Here is a 20472-nt window from a genome sequence, read left to right on the forward strand (position 1 = left end):
TCTACTAAAAATATAAAAATGAGCTCAGCATGGTGGTGCATGCCTGTAATCCCAGCTACCTGGGAGGCTGAGGCAGGAGAATTACTTGAACCCAGGAGGCGGAGGTTGCAGTGAGTCGAGATTGTGCCACTGTACTCTAGCCTGGGTGACAGAGTGAGATTCTGCCTCAAAAAAAAAAGAATGAGGAAGTAATGTATGAGGTATAGATGAGGAACAAAAGGTTATAGGATGCTTCAATAAATATGAATAAAGCCAATAAAATTTTACAGGTCACATCAGATTAGCCTATACTATAACTTTCAGAAAATAGTTTCAAAAATTAAATTATGTATATATTTAAAATCATATTTCTTATCTTGACCCTACCACAGACAGGATGTAAGAAGTGGTTTGTCTCCTTTGAAATAAGGATAAATTTTGAACACAATTATTTATGTATTATAAAGTATAGTTGGGTCTTAGTGGGGAAATGATGGTCAGAGAGAGCTGTGAGTTGTTATTTCTGTTTCTGCCACAGTCCACCCTATGCATTAAGCTAACGCCCATGATTTTCCCTTGGTTGGTTTTTGTCACAGGGTCCACCTGGTCAAAAAGGAGATCAAGGAGCCATTGTGCTCATAGACTACAACTGCAACCTCCATGAAGCCTTACAGGCAAGTGGCTGCTCCCTGCCCTGACACACACTGAGAAGGATGCTGAAGAACATCCTTGTAACGTGTGTAAATATGAGTTTCCACGCCCTCTAACCTCAGAGGACTCCACTGCTCAAGGCACCCCTTCTTTCTGTTCTCAAGAACCCATCTCCTTCTCTCTGCCCCAGTTTATCTTATTTGTAGCACTTTTCAATCCCTTCTTTCCTTTCCCTTCCACCTTCAGATATAGTTAAGCCTTATGAGGGGTAAATCTTATGTGTGTTTGGCCAAGTTTTGCCTCCTTGCTTGCAGAGGGAGCTTGGCAAGCCAATCAAGAGCTCTGTGCCTCTGGGGCTGGAGCTGACTGCATTCAAATCTCAGCTCTTTTGCTTACTAAATGGGTGACCTAGGACAAGTGATTTCACTTCTCTGTGCCTCAATTTTTCCATCTACAGAATGAGAGTGTTAGTAGTATCTGCCTCATAGGGTTGTTGAGAAGAGCAAATGGCACAATATATACTATACTCTTAGACCAGTGCCTGGCATATAGTAAGCCCTCTGTAAGTATTTCTTATTATTTTCTTCTGATTAAGTAAGCAATAGACTGTCTGGCTTGTCTCTATCACCTTTGCTTCCTATTAGTTCTTTTCATGTGTAGACTCCTACATTCTAGCCTCTATCATCATTCTGTTGCAACTTCTCTTACAGAGATCAGTGATAACCTCTATGTCAACTCCACTAGACCCATCGCCCTTGACTTTTTTTGTGATATTTATATCAAACCTTCTTCCTTTTGAAACTTTTTTTGGGTCTCTCTGACCTTCTACTTTTATTTCATTTTTTTTTTTTCCATTTTTCTTCTCTGGCGTGTCACCTTTATTTTTGTGTTTCTAATTTCTCTGTCCATTCCCCAGGTTTTGGTATCCTCAAGTCTCTGATCTTTTCTTGCTACATTCACTCCCTCTGTGTTCTTCCACGTTATGGCTCTCAATTCTTTCATCTCGAGATATAATCTGTGTATACCCCCAGCTGTCCAAGAATATTTCCATTACGGATGTATCAATGCCTTATCAACTTCCATCAATACACACAATTATACTGGTTACCTTTCCTACCTACCAAATGAGTCCCTTTTTTAAGTAACCAGTTTCTGTTAGTGACACTATGAATCTGAATTTTGGGAGATAGAAAATTTAGGGCCATTTTTAAACTATTCTTAGTCCTTCACTTATTCTGTCTCACCAAGGGGCTATTTCCTTTTTCTAAGTATCTCTTGAGATTGCTCTTTCCATTCCCAACTGAGTCCACATCTGTTTACTTCATGCCTAATATAACAACAGCTCCCTGACCAGTGACTCTTTCCCTAGTGCCTGGTTGTCCTTCCAATTCATCTTGTATATCACTCCAAGATTAATTTTTATAAATGATCTTGACTTCGATAGCTCTAATTTGCTCAGAAACCTTAATGACCCCCCCATTGCTTACTCTATCAATCCCAAACTTCTTCATCTTAAGCCTCCCTAGTCATGCCCTTCCTGTATAGAACTTTCATTTCTCCAAAGCACAGAGTTTCCCCTGGTATAATCATTTTTATCATATCCTTACAAATCTCCTCCTTTTTGCCTGGGTTCATCCCCTTCCTTCCCATATAAATTCTACACAACAAGTCACTGCTGCTGCCCAGGTGAGTTCTTCCTCTTAATCTTTTTAAAAATTAATAGAGAAGGTCTAGTGGTTCACCATTTCAAATCAAACTCCATAGTTGATTTTAGTCTTAGCTCTTAACAAATTGTAAGCATGGTGACAGAAAAACATTTTATGCTTATATTGTCCAGATATGTAAATATTAAGTGAACAGTTACTAGTTGAATAAGTATAATTAATTCATATTTATAAGCCATTTATTTGCTTGTAAGCCAGATTCGTTGTTTTAAATATTTCTCTGCCACTTTGTACCTGTTTGAATTATTTTTCTGCCTTTATGATTTCACTAACACAATCTAATTATGACACATCTCTACTTCTATAGGTTCTTTGCTACAATTATATTTTTAACTAGTAAAATACTAAGTCTTTTTTTTTTTTAATCTGTTTTCAGCTCAGCCTATTTTTTGGCCTTTTCATTATTTTCTTCCGGTAAAATGCAAAGAGAAGCATGTTTACTGCTTGGAGAAATGGTGCTTGGACGGTATCTTTGGTCGAGAGCTTAAATTAGTGTTCCTCGGTTTAATTGGATTAGATACAAGAAGTAGCCTCTGGGTTATGGTCAAGTTCTAGAACTAATTTTCTAAATTGTTCCTTTTTCCCCAGAAGTTGATAACTATGTAAGGAAAGAAAGGGCAACAGAGACAGAGAACACAAAGTTTTGGTGTGCCTACTATGTTTTCAAAGTTGTTATAAAATATAGGAAGTTTTTTAAAACTTAATTTATTAGCAATGTTGTAAATTGCCCTTGAACTACTTCCAATGGCCCCGTAATTCCTGCTACCACATTGAAGAAGTATCTACTTGCTTATCATCCAAGAACTGCTCCAACATAATTGGCATTTTCTGCAGCACTGCGATCAGGTTCTCAAAGCATTCTTTGCATGAGCTGGGTCTGGCACGTCCCCAAAGCTAAATATATATCTCATTTCCCACAAACCTCAAAAGCTTCTAGGACTTTTCTCTACAGCCCAAAGGCCTAGAGAAGCCCCAAAGGCACCCATTCTTTGACCCAAAAAGGCAAACAGGATTTCTTAGATAAAAAATCTGTATCATTAAAACCTACATTCCCCTGGTTTTATAATCCAATTGCTATTCATGTATTAATTCAATTATTCAGTAAGTAATTTTTGAGCCTCTACTCTATGGTAAGGAATAGCATCTGGTAAGGATACTAGAAAGGCATTCCAATAAGGAGCTTCTGGCCCAGGGAGGAAGATAGGCAAGTAAAGGTGCAATTATTAATATGTAGAGTAAGTGTATAGAAGGCCCCTCTAAGTCTTAAGAGTCAAGGGTGGCTTTGAGTTGAAACTGAAAGACAGGAAGAAGTTGCCCAGATGACTATGTAGACAAGCAATATGGAGGAAGGGCTGAGCCATTCTCACTTACCTCCTACCCTTGCCATCCTTCCCACTATAATATCGTCCCTACCCCATCCACCCCACTAGGGTCTTATAATTGAGATCTTGTGTAAGCTGATATGGTCCTTTATGTTTTCCATGATCTGTCCTTGAGAAGGTTGGGATAATTGGGGTGGAATGTAGCTATGACAAAGATGCAGCAAAATGTAGCCTGAGTCAAGTATAGAACCCCTTCTAATCTTGGAACTCAGACTGAATCGGAACTTCCTCAATTAGCGTTTCTCCTTTATTTATCACACAAGAATTGTTTGATTCCTTACACATCAAATAACTCTTACAAACCCGATTTGATGGTTGAAGGATAAGTGAATAACTAACTCATGAATTACGTTTTTCTTTTAAACACTTGTGAGTCATAGTTTAAAGGGAAAAGCCTAGCAAAATCATCATTATTGAACCCATGGTGCTGAAAAGTATTCAGACCCTGAATGAAACTAGGGCATAGCCAGGTGCATCCAACCTCAGCAGACTTGTTTGTGGTAAAATATACTTTGTTGCTACCACAAAGAGCAGGAAATCTGAAATAAGAAAAGGCGACCTTCCCCAACCCCTTTTCTTGCTTCATTTGTTTAGAACCACAAGATCATGCCATCCTTAAACATTGGAAAGCTCATGTGTAATGCTGTAGCTCATATCTCTTAAAGTTTTTACCAGGGAAAGGGGCTCCAGCCATATCAACATTGTGGTTTATAGTATCACCAAACAGACCTTTGTAGAAAATACAGCCTCAGGTCAACTCCCTTGGAAATCTGTGAGGCAGGCCTCTCACACTCAGAACTGTTTTTACAAAGTTTCCACAGTGTAGGATTCAGGGATATTTGTAATGGGATCCACATAAATGACTCATTGATATAAAATTATGCTTACTTTTCAAGTAATTTGTTTATGTAGTTACCTTTCAAAACTGAAAAGTGACTAAACATTTGCTGTTTGATTAACTCTCTGGCATATGTTATACATTTATTTATAATGGAACATCTTTAGTTTAAAAAAGCAACAAAAATCTCCAGATTTTGAGTTTGTCAAAAATACTAATAAATCAAAATATGAATAGTAAATTTTAGTTCATTCATAGCACAGTATAAGAAATTGAATTGATCCAAAAGTAATTTTATATGGATTAAGATAACTGATTTATGATATCCTTCAGTGAGGGTTTTCTGGAAATTGCACACTCAGAATCATGAATTTGTAACTAACTGTTCGAACTGTGCCAATTAAAATGCTGTTGCAAATTCATGAGGCTTTGCATTTTATTTTTTTAGGTTGAATGTTAATGTTTTCCTTTTCACTGAAATTGGAAAGCGAAATCATACAGATGTTGTATGGAGAAAAAAATTAACTAACTGAAGCAGATAGGTTGTTGCTATAGAATATGGCCAGTTGTCAAATCATGTCCATCAGTTTTCTTGGACCGCTCTCTTTTAGCCTGCATCTCACACAGAGAAAAAATAAAAACACGAAAAGCACTGGATCTTAGCTATGTATGAATACCACATAGTCTCAAAGAAAGATTATTACTTCCCTTAGTTTAGATTTGTGCTGCAATAGAATATTCTCAGGTTATGGTGCATTTGCTAAAAGTCAAATTGTACTGTTAACCAACTAGTATTGTTTTTTAATGTAGTGTAGGAAGTTACCAATGAGAAATGGAGGTTGGTCATCTATTTTTATCTTAACAGGGAGAGCAAGAATCTCTAGGAATCCCAGGAACGGATGAAGAGCAGATAATTTTCAAAGACATATGCCTTTATTTAAAGCATCCTTCTTGATGGCTACTTTTATTGTAGGCTTGAAGCCAAAATATCATGAGTGTTGATATTTAATACATTCTTTCTTTTAACCATTTGTTCTAGAGACTTCATTGACTCTAAAAAGCAGTTAGTTTGAAATTAGACATTAGTTTTCTTTGCAGAAACATCTAAGCCATATAATACTTAAGTTTTGTTCTTAATGCTTTATATCAACCTACCAGTGATTCCTCTGCAAATTTTTTTTCCATGAGGCATTTTATTTGTAAATATATGCATTACACCCCTAGAAAAAGAATCCCAGGATTTTCCCTCCTGTGTGTTTCGTCGCTTCTTCATGGTCCATGATGCCAGCTGAGGTTGTCAATACAATGAAACCAAACTGGCGGGATGGAAGCAGATTATTCTGCCATTTTTCTAGATCTTTGAGTTGCACATCAAATCTGGGGCTGATCACACCACACTTGTTTAGCCTGCCTGTGAGGTTCACAACAATTTTCCCAGCTCTGTGATCGTCGATGATTTCAAATTCGCCAATGTAACCATGCTTCATCATCACAGTGAGAAACCGTACGATGACTTTGGAGCACGGCCTAATAAGCACCTGGCATTTGCCTCTCTTTTTGGCATTGTTGATGCTCTTGAGAGCATCAGCCAGGACATTCATGGGCACCATTGTGGCGGCACGGAAAGATGGCGGAAAGAGGACGGGAGGGGAGAGTGCATGGAGTTTTGGCTCCTCTGCAAATTTTTAATAGACATATAAAATCATTACCAAGTTAGTAAAAATAGCCTGATTTTCATCAGTGAATATAAATATGTCAAGATTAAAATCAGTGACCATAGTTTCCACAAAACTAAATCTTGCCTATATGCCTTATTTAGACAATGTTTTCTTTTCCCAAATAAAGATGACACCTAATCTCTAGATCCTTAGAAAATACAGAAACAAGCAGGGCACTTGTAGCTTTGCAGAGTCTGGTGGTATATCTCTGAGGGTTCCCCCTAAAACAGAGGTTAGCATGCTTGCTTAATAAAGGTCTAGAGAGTAAATGCTTTAGGCTTTACAGGCCACATACAGTCTGTGTTGACGTTTTCTAGTTTTTTTTCTTATTTTACTTTATTTTACTTTATTTTTTGGTTAACACCTCTTAGCATTTTTTTTTTTTAAATTCACCTGTACAAAAATAATACCTGGGATGGATTTGGCCTGTGAGCCATGGTTTGGTGACACCTGCCCTAGAAGACTCTGAGCTGGAGAACGTAGAGAGTATTCAGAATTTGGAATGGAATCAAAAGGATTCATTTCAAGATCTTTAGTATTTTATCTGTTTCCATTATTTACTCAAGAAATGGCTAAAATCAGGAAAATCATAAGATATCAAAAGGATTCTTTTTTTTCCTTTAATTAAAAGGATTCTTAATGCAGTTAATGAACATATACTCCTCAGAAGAAAATATTAGATAGGAAAATTAGGTTTAGGAGATGTTATTTTTTAATATCAGAGTTATATGTTTAAATAATATAATGCCATATTAAATGAACATGTAATAAAAAACAAAGACACCCTAGGTGATTTGCTATATCATAGATCACACAGAATTTTAAAATCTGTCTATGCTACTTGTCTCACTGTTGGTCATTATAAGTAATTAACTTAACATGCATAATGATATACAATAAGGCCCCTACAGATACAGTAGTTTGCTTTTTTTTCTACAGACTTTGCAAGGTTTTCTTCTGTCACCAAGTCCAGTGGGTTGCCATCCTGCTGCTCTCTATCACTAGATCCCTGAACAAAATCTGAGTCTGATTAACCAGTAAGATCTATCGATTCATTCAGGCATGTACCCACCCAGTGGGTAATTCTGAACTAGGTGCTGTGAAATAGGTACAGTTAACAAGAAAAGTTCCTTTCCATAAATAATCTTTTTCCATAAATAATTTTTAATAAAAAAAGATAAACAGATTTGTGCAGCCTAGAAGCCCCTTACCATATAACTATGATCATCTCTATTGAAGAATGAGCCATTGGTCATATTGAAGTGAGTTTTCTAGGATAAAAATAAAAAATTAATGCCAGTATTAATATAAAATTCAGGCCTGGCATGGTGGCTCACGCCTGTAATCCCAGCACTTTGGAAGGCCAAGTTGGGCAGATCACCTGAGGTCAGGAGTTTGAGACCAGCCAGACCAACATGGTAAAACCTCATCTCTACTGAAAATACAAAAATTAGCTGGGTATGGTGGCACATGCCTGTTGTCCCAGCTACTTGGGAGGCTAAAGCAGGAGAAAGGCTTGAACCTAGGAGCCAGAGGTTTCAGTGAGCCGAAATCGCACCATTGCAGTCCAGCCTGGGTGACAGAGAGACACTCTGTCTTAAAAAAAAAACAAAAAAAAACAAAACAAAAAAAAACCACCAAAATTCAGATTCATTAACATTCAAAATGCACATTTATCTATTTTCTCACTGTAAGAGGAGAATAAAACGAACATTCTGGCTCACCTCACAGAGATATCATGCGAACAAAATAAGAACACTGTGAAGAGGTTGTCGTACTTTTAAGCATTGATTGAGCATTAGTTTTCAGTAAATGATCGAATGATTTACCAGTCTATAAATGAACCATTGAAAACTGATGGTGACTGGAACTTCTGCCTGCAGTTAGGAGGGAGGGGAGTATAGAGGGTGGAGATGAGAGACATTTGTCTGGGCATTTGTTATTATATAACACTAGGTCCCAGTTCAAAATACATCCTGTACTGTTGAGAATTAAATGTATTAAGTCGTTTTCAGGTCTGGTGCGATAGAATTAGCTGCCAGGTAAAAATACAAGAGCAGGAGAAATTATGTCAAAACCTAAGTTCATGTTTTTCATACTTAAATAGCCTAATACAACTTAATCTATTTCATTACAAGGGGAAATAGTGGAAATAGTATTGATTGCATGTAGAAGGTTGCTGTATGGAATAACTCTACCTAGAAACAAAAATTAGACTCATCTCAACATTGAACCCACCTAGTAACCAAATTTATCCAGAGTTCTATTTTCCCTAGGACGTAACTATCAGGGGTCAGTATGCTGCTTATGTGACAACCCTATCTATCATTTTTGGGAACTCAAAGGCTCAAAGGGAGACATGGGGGACCCAGGTATGCCAGGTGAAAAAGGAAGAATTGGACTTCCTGGATTACCGGTATGTTTATACTTTTATGTTATATTCTTATTAAGATCAATTAAATAATCAAAAAACAGTTATATTATTAGCTGCAATTTAATCTAGTGGTTCATCTAATATTTTTATTTTGAAATACTTGAGGTATTATTTGTTAATTACTCTAGGGAACTCAAATTGTAAAGCATGTAACCAAATGAATTATAAAGTAAGCCTTCATGTTTTCCTGAATTGTTTTCCCTAGAAGATAATAAAATAAACTTAGTTGGCCACTTTAATTTAGTATGCATAAGATGGTGGTAACTGGTTATTAGAAAATAAACCATAATAAAGAAATGAGTCAAAAAATATAGGGCAATTAAAAACAAATTACTCTGGAAAGTGTCCTCTGTGTGTATGATTCTATGTGATAGCGTTTTATGGTTTTCCTCATAATTCTTACTGAGAATTTGGAGGAGAAAATGTAAAATTGTTTTTAAAAATGCAGTAAACTTCACTGCCTTAGACTTTTTTATAAGACAAGGAAGTATATAAATGTCAGTAAAAACTAAGTTAAAAGACTTACCTTTGCTATTTAAATTGCACATCACCATAAAAGATATAACATTTATAACTCAATATATATTTAACACTGTAGAACTTTAACCAATCAAGCTCAAACTCATTTTTATTTACACTGTATTTTATTTTACATGTCATCCATAATCCTAGGGATTTTATTAAGCTTGCTTTTTTAAGCTAAAATGCAAGGAGATAAATCCCTTTTTTCTGTAGCAACTGCATAATATTATAAAATGTAAAGAGAACAATGGGGTTGGGGAGAAAATTCAGTTGTCTCTTACATTGGAAATAAATTTGCTTAACGGTTATTTATAGGGAACCAAGGGCATGAAAGGAGAAAAAGGAGATTCTGGAATGCTGGGTCCACAGGGTCTTTCTATAAGTCCATGGCAGCTGAACTGCCATGGTTCCTGAACCTTCTCACATGCTGACCTGTTATTTACCTATTCCACCTCTGCCAGGTAGGTGCCAGAACAACATTACAAAGACCTTAAACCTCTTGGTTTGTCAAATTATAGAAGAAACATTCATCAGCCTTGCATAGTGACAGACAAAGTATCTCAGAGGTCTGAGGAAGAAGCAGGTTTTCAGAGGACTGCCTAATTCTAAGGAAAAAATCAATGGTTTTCTTATAACAATAGGATATACTTGTTAGTTTCTCCAGAGCCCTCCTTATGCTTAGTGAAATATTTGAGTTTGATATAGTGACATTATAGCATTTCTTGGTAATTAATTGCTTCATTTTCTTTTAACATACTTTTGATTTATTCTGGCTTTTGTAGAACTTTTTTTTGGAGTTTTGTTTTTTTTATTCTCACAAGGGAATTTCTAAATCTAGAGAATCAAACACATCACTTATTTCAGTATTTTTCTTCCTCAGCAACTACTAATGATCTTAGCAGAACCCCAGCACAAGATTCAAGTTGAACTGCCTTATCTAAATGAAGTAACCAAATACATTTTTATTTTTTGGACATACAGATCATAGGCCCAGCAGGCCTACCAGGTCTCCATGGCCCACCTGGCCCCATGGTAAATTTTCCTTCTTCCTAAAATGTAATTGCTTATTTATGAGCATGTTACTAGAGAAAACATGAAAACATCCCTCTAAACAGCCAGCTTGCATTTTGTACTCTTCTCTGTGGAATGGATGGAAAATACCAGGTGATCTGAGATAAACTAACTTTATCATGTTGTCTTTCACTCTCCCAAACACATATGTTGGGAAGAGTTAGAGTAGTTCTCTTCTACGACAGAGGTAAGGAAAGACAGATCTAGCAAGCTCTACTATAACCTTACAGCATGAACGCTGGCAAATCATTTTATCCAGTCGCTGCTGTAACCTGATACAAGTAGAATAAGATTAAGAATCGGCTGGACACAATGGCCCATGCCTGTAATCGCAACAGTTTGGGAGGCCAAGGCGGGCAGATCATTTGAGGTCAGTAGTTACCAGCCTGGGCAACATGGTGAAACCCCATCTCTACAAAAAAAATACAAAAATTAACTGGGCATGGTGGTGCACTATTGTAGTCCCAGCTACTCAGAAGGCTGAGATGGGAGGATCACCTGAGCCCAGGGAGGCTGAGGCTGCTGTGAGTTGTGATTGTGCCCTTGCACTTTAGCCTGGGAAACACTGAGATACTATCTCAAAAAAAAGAAAAATTTATAAACATAGCCATTAAAGAATGTTTCTTACAAACTTTGAGGTTTGAACTCTTTAATGAAATGTTCAATAAAAACATTTTTATATGTGGTATCAAAACATCACATTGTATCCAAAAATATATAGTTATTATATGTCAGTTTTTAAAAAGAGTATTTGTAAAATAGTATCATAAAAGTTGAAGCTTCCTTCCACAGATAATACATAGTGTTAGATCTTCTGCTTCTCACTTTTATGGTACTTTGATCGATTCACTGAGCCAGGGCCAGTGCTTACTGCAGGTGTCTTGCAGTGGCCAATGGAGACAGTGACCCTGCCCTCAAGGAACTGAGGTCCAGTGAGGAAGGCAGTCATTAAGCAAGTATAATTCTCTAAATGACAAACCAGTGACAGTTGTGTTAAGGTTAGAATGCCAAAGGCAGAGTGTTCAAATGCTTTTCACTGAGGCAGAATAGGATCAAGTCAAGCAGGCTAGATGTGTCTCTAAGGTGTTAATAAATCAAAAGACTTCAGTATTACAGAATAAATAAATTGTGGTCACTCTTTCTTCCCATTGCACTCCAAGAAAGAGCATTATTGGAATGATCTAAGTCACAGAAGGTAGGCAGTCATCCATTTCTGACTAGCTCCATTTCTATTGCATGACATAAACAATTATTATTGACCTTCTTTTCTCTTTTTTTTTTTTTTTTTTTTTGAGTCAGTGTCTCACTCTGTCGCCCAGGCTGGAGTGCAATGGCACGATCATGGCTCACTGCAACCTCTACCTCCCAGGCTCAGGTGATCCTGCCACATTAGCCTCCCGAGTAACTGGGGCTACAGGCACATGCCTGGTTGGTGAACCACGCCCAGTTAATTTTTGTATTTTTTGAAGAGGTGAAGTTTCACCACATTGCCCAGGCTGGTCTCAAACTGCTGGGCTGAAGTGATATACCCACCTTGGCCTTTTAAAGTGCTAGGATTACAGGTTTTAGCCGCCTTACCTGGTGTGACCTTATTTTCTTAAAACTAGATGGTTCATTAAGAATTAAGCAAATGGCATACTTTCAGCTTTTTAAAAATACTTCCTCTACTGGAAGATAGAAGGTTAAATTTAAAAAATGCTACATCCTGTTCATATCATAAAATTAACTAGCCTAAAGGAATTTTAAACCTTCATTAAAATGAGATGAGAATGCCTGATAAAGTAACAGCCTTTTCCTGAAAACGTTTATCTGAAACTATAGAAAAGCAAAATATTATTCTAATGTGGACATATGTAACAAATATCTAGGCACTGCTCAATAAAAACTTTTTTCTGCAGTTTTATAATTTTACTGACAAATATTTAAGTACTCCTTTCTCCAAATAGTTTGCTTAAAACACTTGAAAAGTTTACAGCAATCCGCGGTAAACTTAGTTAACTTGTCTAGTCTCTGTATTTAGATTTTCTATGAAATACGTCTTTTGTAATCTTGATTCATGCATGTATTATGATTTTCTTCCACCAATAAACAATTACAAGAGCCTTGAAGAATTTGTTTTGTAAAAAATAAATGTAAATAATAATGCTTAGCTTTCCTACATAGTAATCTTTTATTTAATCTTAGACTGAATAAATGATGTTACAGAATCCCTAACTTGGGTGTCAACTCCTTACTAGTCTCCTTTAGATTCTTCAACACCTTGGGTCTGGAGGAGTTAATGGAAAATGTCTCCTCTTCCCTGGTACCTAAAGTTTGGGCCTTCTCTTTGGCAAATTTCTCTTTCAAGTCATATTTTTATTTTATTTAAACTCATGAAACATCTCATGTATTCCACTCAGATTTTTTTAATGGTAATTTGAGTTCAGAATATTTTCCCCACTTCTTTCTTCCATGTATCCCTGGCAGATTTCTTCCTCCTCAAAGGTATTAGCAGACAGAATGGCTATTTTTTTTTTAATAGTAAGAAACGTACAACCATATTTATTCAACTTAAGGTGAGGTGGGCAGGGGAGAGGGAGGAAAGCACATTCAGGAATGAGTTCTCAAACTAAGGCTCAGAACTGGTGTCCAGTGACACAGAAACCACCTTCCCAAATGGTGGAAACTTTCCTTCCCTAGGGATAGTGGCAGAGGCAGTGGCGGCCACCACAGCACTCCTGACTCCTTCCTCCAGTCCCGCTTTCCATTTCTATTCCTTTTTATTGGATGATATTCTCAGAATCAGGAATTATCACTATCACCTATAAGTTACTGATCAAGTTGAAAGTTATTAAAGAAAAGGAATATCAAGAGTAGCTGCTCACATTGTGGGACAGGAAGATAGGATTTGAGGGCTGGCGAAAAAAAACAAGGAAGATATACTCCTGTCCCCAATTTTTTCCTAAGTTAATTATTACTTCTTAAGGGCAAAACTATAATGGATAGCTGAGTAAGACTATGCTGAAAACCGGAGAGGACCCAGAGGTGTTCTTTCATTTTCTCTTTTACCTCCAATCTTTTCCCTTTCAAGCTACAGGTAGAAGCTCCACCACCATTAAGGTATTAGCTTATCCTATGAATTTGATTCTTTCTTTATTCTTCTAAGATAGTTCTTTTTTCAGTCCATCAATTTTTGTGCTTGATATAGAAAATTTTCAGTTCAGTAAAATTAGAGTACAAGACAAACCATAATCTGTACGAAGAATTAAAAACCTAAATATGTCAGTGGATCATAAGTATCAAGTGACAACAAATGGATAGATTAATTTGTGTAGGGCTCATGACCTCTGCTTATTACCTTTAAATGACTGTAAAAGAAAGAATAACTCTTTTGGCAGGCTAATATTTGGATTTTATTGATCGTATCATATCACACCATCAATCTCCAAAAATGTTCTGGGCTGCATATATGTTCTGTGTATGAATCTTGGAAGAATACTCATTTGCTGTCAATAATAGTTGTTTCAAAAAGTGAAATGATATTTTACTCATCATTTTCTTCTTTTTCCTTAGCATGTTGTGTTAGTTTCCTAAAGCTACCAGAACAAATGACCACAAACCACTTAAGACAATAGAAATTTATTTTTTCACAGTTCACGAGGCCAAAAATTCAAAAGGGAAGTAGAGTGTGATTGATTTCTTCAGGAGGCTTTCAGGTAAAATCTCCCTCTTAGCTTCTGGTGGTTTCTCGCTGTCCTTGGCATTCCATGACTGTAGACAGCATAACTCCAGACTCTGCCTCCCTTGTCCCCTGGCCGTCTTCCCCGTGGGTGTCTGTGTGTTCCCATGGCCTATTTATAAGGATACAGCCATTGGCTTTAGGGCCCACCTGAATGCTCTGTAACCCTGTCTTAACTAAGTGCATCTGCAGAGATGCTGTTTCCAAATAGCTTAACATTCTTGGGTTCCGGGGTGGACATGACTTTCTTCGGGACACTATTTAACCCCGGAGATATGCATAATTTTTTTAAGAAAATAATGAGTTCTGCCTCTGCTAAAATAGTCTCTTTTCTTTTCATTAGTGTTGATTATTATAAATAGCACGGAGAGTTGACAGACCTTTAAGTACTTGTGAACGGCTACACTGCGGGAAACAAACGGGGGAGTGGGAAGAAATAAGATTTGAGAAACAGTTCAGGGCAAGATAATAGAAGGGCATATACTTCATGCTAAAAAAAAAAAGTGATTTCTGTTTTGTGGAAGGGAAAAACAATAAAAATTTTAATTTATTAGTTGTCTGTTCTGTGTCAATAATGTACAAAACCATTCTGGGTATAATAAGCTGAAGAGTCATCGGCTTCATCTGTATCACAGTGCAACGAGAAACCAATTCCTGAGACAGAAACAACTGGCAAAGCGGCACATTTGGGTTTGTCAAACTTGAAAAAAAGCAAGTAGAAAACAGGTCTCGCCAAGCTGAAATATTCCTAGCGTAAACAAAATAATAGGATAAAAATCTTTTGATCTCTCAATGGGATGACACGAAGAGATGGCAGGAAACAGGATTCAGAGCTTTGCCACATTGGAAAGCATATTATCAGTTACCAAGGTTCCTAGAAGAAAGGAAAAACACTGGAAAACGAGAAAGGTAGTTGGAGTTATAAACTTGGTGTTGAATTAAGGAGAGAGATGGAGGAAGGAAAGAATATACCAACTGGAAGAGCAAGAGCTGAAAAAACAGAACTTATGAGAACATTTTAACTTTAATTGAGGACTGTTCAGTGAAACAATAGAGCTCCCCCCACCGCTTCTCCCTCTCCCCTTGGTCTTCTTCCCACCATCTTCGCCCTTTCTCCCCACTTTATTGTGCTCCCCACTGTATTCTTTTTTTTTCTTTGAGACGGAGTCTTGCTCTGTGGCCAGGCTGGAGATCAACACCGCGGTCTCGGCTCACTGCAACCTCCGCCTCCCAGGTTCAAGCGATTCTCCTGCCTCGGTCTCCGGAGTAGCTGGAACTGCAGGCGCGAGCCACCACAGCCGGCTAATTTTTGTATTTTTAGTAGAGACAGGGTTTTCACCATGTTGGCCGGGCTCATCTCGAACTCCTGACCTCGTGATCCGCCCGCCTCAGCCTCCCAAAGTGCTGGGATTACAGGCGTCATCCCCCGCGCCCGGCCTTCTCCCTACTGTATTCCGTCCCGCCTCGCCTCCGCGTTTTCTTCCAGTTTTCTCTACCACTCCGTCTTCTCCCTGCGCTTTCTCCCTCCTGCCCACCTTCTTCTCCCCGTCTCCCACCTTCCAAGGTCCTTTCCACCCTCTCCTTCCCCTCCTCCCCCTCTCCCCGCGGTCTCTGGGCCCCCAAGGTCTTCTCCGCGCGACCGACTCTGAGGGGGGCGGGGGCAGCGGCCGCCGTGGACCCGGCAGCGACTCCCCAGGTCTTCCGTTGCCCGCGGGGGGCGGAGCTCAGGGGGCCGCTAGGCGCGGGACGCAGGCGCGCGCATGCGGGGAGAGCTTCTGGGTGGGAGGCGGCGGGAGAGCGCGGAGACGCCAGTGGGCGAGGCGGCTGCGCGGGGAGAAGGCTGTGGGGGAGGAAGGGGGTACCAGAGGGTGCGGAGAGAATACCGCGGCGGGAAGATGCCGCTGCGGGAAGAAGCGGGGAGATGGAGGCGGGAAGATGGAGGGAGGAGGAAGATTGTGGAGAGTAAGAGGCTGGGAAAGAAGGTGAAGGGGAGAGGGAGGGAAGAGAAGAAGACGGTGGGAAGAAGATGCGGCAGACAGACTCCGCTGCGGCAGGGTGGGAAGACGGGAAGAAAACACTGCGAGGGGAAGAAAACGGTTGAGGTGGGGAAAAACGGTCGTGGGGACACGCGGGAGAAGAGGGAGCGGCGGGAAGACGCTGCTGCGGGAATTGGCGGGAAGGTGGGAGGGAAGTAAGCGGGTGGAAAGGAGGAGGGCAGGGAAGGCCGTGGGAAGGGGGACGCGGAGAACAAGCCGCTGCTGCGAGAAGGCGGAGGGACGGAGGGGAAGAAAACGGTGGGGAAGGGAAGAAAACTGCGGGGTAGAAGAAGGTGCGGGAAGAAGACGGTGGAGAGAGGGTGCGGGGAGACCGCGGTGAGGAAGGAGGAGGGGAGAGGGGAGGAAAAGGTGGGAAGACTTTGGGGAAGGAGAGGAGTCGGGAAGGAGCCGGGAGGGAAAGGGCAGAAGGAGGGGGAAGGTGGGGAAGCAGACGGCGGGAAAGGGGAGGGGAGAAGGGTGGGGAGGGAGAAGGAAGGGAACGGGTTGGAAGATGGAGGGAGGGGAAAGTGGGAAGGCGGCCTTGGGGAAAGACGGAGCGGGGAGAAGGAGACGGGTAGGAGAGAAGAGAGTGAGGCAGGGAAGGTGGCGGAGAGAGGGCAAGGAAAGGCGGGTGCTGAGAGAGAAGGCGGTGGGGAGAGGGAGAAGGAAGTAGGCAGAAGATGGTGGGGGAAGAAGGCAGTGTGGGAGAAGAGTTGGGGGAAAAGCAACAATGGAGATACTAACGTTTAAACGTCGTCGTCTTGAAGCAAAAGCAGCAGGTGTGCTTTAGAGTCGCAGCCTAACTTTGTTCAGTGAATTCCCACTTCCAAATCTTGTCTGCAGTGTGGGTCATTTTTAGTGCTTAGATCCAGAGCAGTCTCTGCTGGTTAGTGACAGTGCTGTCAAGGTGCGTGCTGTTCACCAGTTAGAAACGAAAACATCACATTTTCTTCAAGTGCATTTTAATACGTAATTTTTCCAAGAATCTCATTGAGTAAAAAAAAGAGGGGTGAACCTTTGGCATTGAACATGGAGTCTCTGATTTTAGGTTGCATTTCTTTCCCCAAATCTTTAAGATTGTGGCTGAAACATTATTGTGAATACCGCATTCATTCTGTAGGGCAGTGCATGTTATTTTAACAAAGGTAGGATAAACTGATAGCCTATAAAAATTCAATTAATTCAATTTAATTAATTGGCTCATACAAATTTAGGTTTCCTTAATATAAAAAAACCCAAAACACTTAAATCGCCTTCGTCTTTTAACATAACTTCATGCTTAGAGTCAAGAGAATTTGTAAATGCAATCCTGTAATGCTGGTGTTGCATTACGCCTTTATTCATAGGAGGTGCTCTAGGGATGGTGGGCATCAGGCCAGGAGAGTTCCCTGGGAGGAGTCAGAGCCCATACCCCGTGGCCATTTCAGTCTCCCACTGGGCAGTGCCGGATCCTTTTGTGGCCACCCAGGGGTCCAGATCTGCACAGGAGTCTGTGGCTAGGGGGCAACCTGGGCAGGGCAGTGCTCACCACACTCCCGACTTTCATCTGGGTCATGTGGGGGATGGGCTCGGTGTCTCTGTGCCCTCTCAGCCCACCCGGCCAGACCTCCCTCTGGGCCAGAACAGAGGATCATGAGGACAGTGTGAGGAAGCTCCCTTTGGTCAATTGGGGTCTGATCCCAGGGTTCCCCAGGTCCCACTGGGGACACGTGGATTTATCTTCTGAACCTTAAAGGCAGTGCTTGTTATCAGCATCAACACCTGTTCTTCCATCAAATACACGTCCCATGGTGCAGAGTGAAGCCGAGAGAGATCTGTGGGGACAGCAGGCGGGGGAGGACCTGGCCCTTCCAGGCTGGGGTTGGTGGCTCAAGCTGGGCCCATTGGGGCTTCAGTCCCCAGAGTCAGTGACCCTCCTCATGAGAGTCGCCTGACCCCTCCAGGACACTGGTTCAGACAAGGTCTTGCAGCTCCTCATGGGGGCCACTCATTTCAGTGGGGACGTGGCTTCTGGAGACAGGGGCTTGCCCAGGGCTTGAGGCTTCCCTGAGCCCTCCCAAGTTGGGTCCTGGCCTCGTCTGCCCTTGAGGCTGGTCTTGAGCCTCAGTCTCTGCCCTGGGATGACCTCTCTTGGTCAGAGGGTCTTGTTTGTGCCTCCTATGGGCTGGAGGTGAGCCAGACCCTTGGGCTGGGGAAACAGGACACTGCAGGGCAAGGAGGGTCCCTGAGCCAGGGTCTCTCTGTGCCTCCTTACCCCATCATTCAACATGCGGAGAAGCCAGCTGGGCAGCTGCAGAGGCCCCCAATCCCTGAGGCTTCCCACCCTCCCATCTGCTGACCCCACCATGCGGCCTTGACCCTGGGGAGGAGGGGCGGGAACATCCCCTGGAGCCTGGCTGGAGATGCTCCTGGAGGCCTCCTGGGCCAGGGTGTTGGAAGAGCAAGGCCACGACAAAGGGCGGCCAGAGCAGGGTGGGTGCTGGGGTTCCTTCCTGGTCATCTCCTGGAAGTGGTGTCAGTCTAGAGGACATGGCTGGGGAGTTGCTGCCATCTGGGCTCAGTAGGCCCATTCATGGTTACCAAGGGCAGCTGAAGGACAGGAGGAGTCTCAGGGAGGGCAGGGTCATCAACACAGAATCAGAACTGGAAGGCATGGCTCCAGGACACAGAGGTCGACCACAGGGAGGATGAGATGCCCTCTGCTGATGGGGATAAAAGGCGTCTGACTTGGGCTCTAGGGGTCAGCCCCAGGCTCCTGTGGGACCCTCAGCAGAGACGTTCTAAAGACTCCCAACAAACTGGCGATACAAGGAAGGTGCCTTCGCTGAAAGTCAAGATTACCTGGTCCGGCTGGCCGTCCCCAGATTTGGCTGCATGAGGCCCCGGAAGGCAGCTGTCCACCCACCCTGTGGGGAGTGCCTCTCACTGGCCAGCAGCTATGCCAGTTCCCAGAATGCATCATCCTCAGGCAGATAAAGTAGGAGCAAGGTGGCGACTTGGCTCAGGTCCCTGCAATAGCCCACCTCCTGACAGAACCAGAGTCACCATGGAAGGACATCACCTAGGAGGGCTGAGGTCACCTGGGAGTACTTATGTCATTGAAGAGGGCAGAGGTGACTAGGGAGGCTTCCTCTGAAGAATAATGCTTCCTCAGGATGCAAATTCATCTCATGACAAGAGCCAGGTCCATGGACACTTCAGCAACTTGTCCAAAAGGTCTCCCGAGAGCACCGTCCTGCATGCAACCCGCCAAGCTCCTGGGCTTTGAGGGCAGCCCCAAAAGGAGGACATCATTTCTTGTTCAGAGAACTGGTGGCCAGGCCCAGGTGCCACCAGAAGTCAGGGGCGTGTCTCCTTAGTGTCTCACTTTGAGACCACCCCCCTTACTTGGAGGTTTATGCCAGCAGTGAGCTGGAGTTCTACCTACTATATCCTCATGGGTCACAAATATGGACTTTGAAAGAAGCAACAACACCCCCACCAGACAGCCATGCCCTTGAATATGAAAACAGGGGCTGGGAATGTCACTACCCAGGAATACTCACCGGGTTATGCTCTGAATATGCCATGAAGATATAGAATAGTTCCCGCTGCCTAGGAAACAGAGAAAGGGGGCTTTTGTTTCTTTTGTGCAGATGCTGTTAGTTTCATTTTGTCTACAAATCCCATTTCAGGTTCAGATGATTCATCAGATAAGCAGTAAGCTCTTCAGGGCCTTCGACTGTTTAAGATATGTTTCAGTAAAATCCATGTCTGTGAAATAGAAATATTCCAGTTGTATAGCTGTTGATTGATCATTGATTTTTTTTTTTTCAGTTTGCACACAAGACAGTTCAGTCTTTGGGTGTACAGTTTCTCCACAGTTCTAAACCAATGTGCAGTTTCCCAACCACCGCTCCAGCCCCTCCTGGAGCGACTCCTTCATCCTCCAAGTCTCCAGGGTGGCCCCTATGCAGCCTGCCTCTCCCTGATCCATCAGCCCCTGGCCACCCAAACCAGTTCTCAGACACTATGGTTTGGCCTTTTCCAAAATGGCCTATGAATGGGAATCCTACAGTGGTAGCTTTTCGGGTCTGGCTTCTTTCCCTTAGCAAAATGGATCTAGGACCACCCACGTTCCTACCGGCATCACTGGCTCTTTCCTTTTTCTCACTGAGTCTTCTTCCGTTTGAAGGGAAGACCAGCTGTCATCCCCAAAGGCTCCGTGTGTAAGTGATGATGAATGAAGCAGTGAATGTTGCATGCAGGTTTCATGTGGACGTCAGTTTCCAAGTCATTGGGTTCAATATCTGTGACACTTAGGGGATGTGTGGTGTACGTCCACTGAGCTTTGTGAGCCACTGCCCACCTGGCTGCCAAAGTGGCTGTGCCATGTCACCTTCCCAGCAGACCTGGATGA

The 20472-nt window shown here is 41.8% G+C and overlaps 1 protein-coding gene across 1 annotated transcript; it reads right to left on the bottom strand.

The window, feature by feature from the left end:
* Nucleotides 1-5747: 5747 nt before the first annotated feature.
* On the bottom strand, nt 5748-6227 carry LOC101043321 (small ribosomal subunit protein uS8-like). Its single transcript, XM_039476656.2, has one exon. The coding sequence runs from the start codon at nt 6182-6184 to the stop codon at nt 5795-5797; it is 390 nt and encodes a 129-aa protein (XP_039332590.1). The 5' UTR covers nt 6185-6227; the 3' UTR covers nt 5748-5794.
* Between the last annotated feature and the right edge of the window lie 14245 nt (nt 6228-20472).

This window comes from Saimiri boliviensis, chromosome 17 (assembly GCF_048565385.1).
Source record: "Saimiri boliviensis isolate mSaiBol1 chromosome 17, mSaiBol1.pri, whole genome shotgun sequence".
NCBI classification, from domain to species: Eukaryota; Metazoa; Chordata; class Mammalia; order Primates; family Cebidae; genus Saimiri; species Saimiri boliviensis.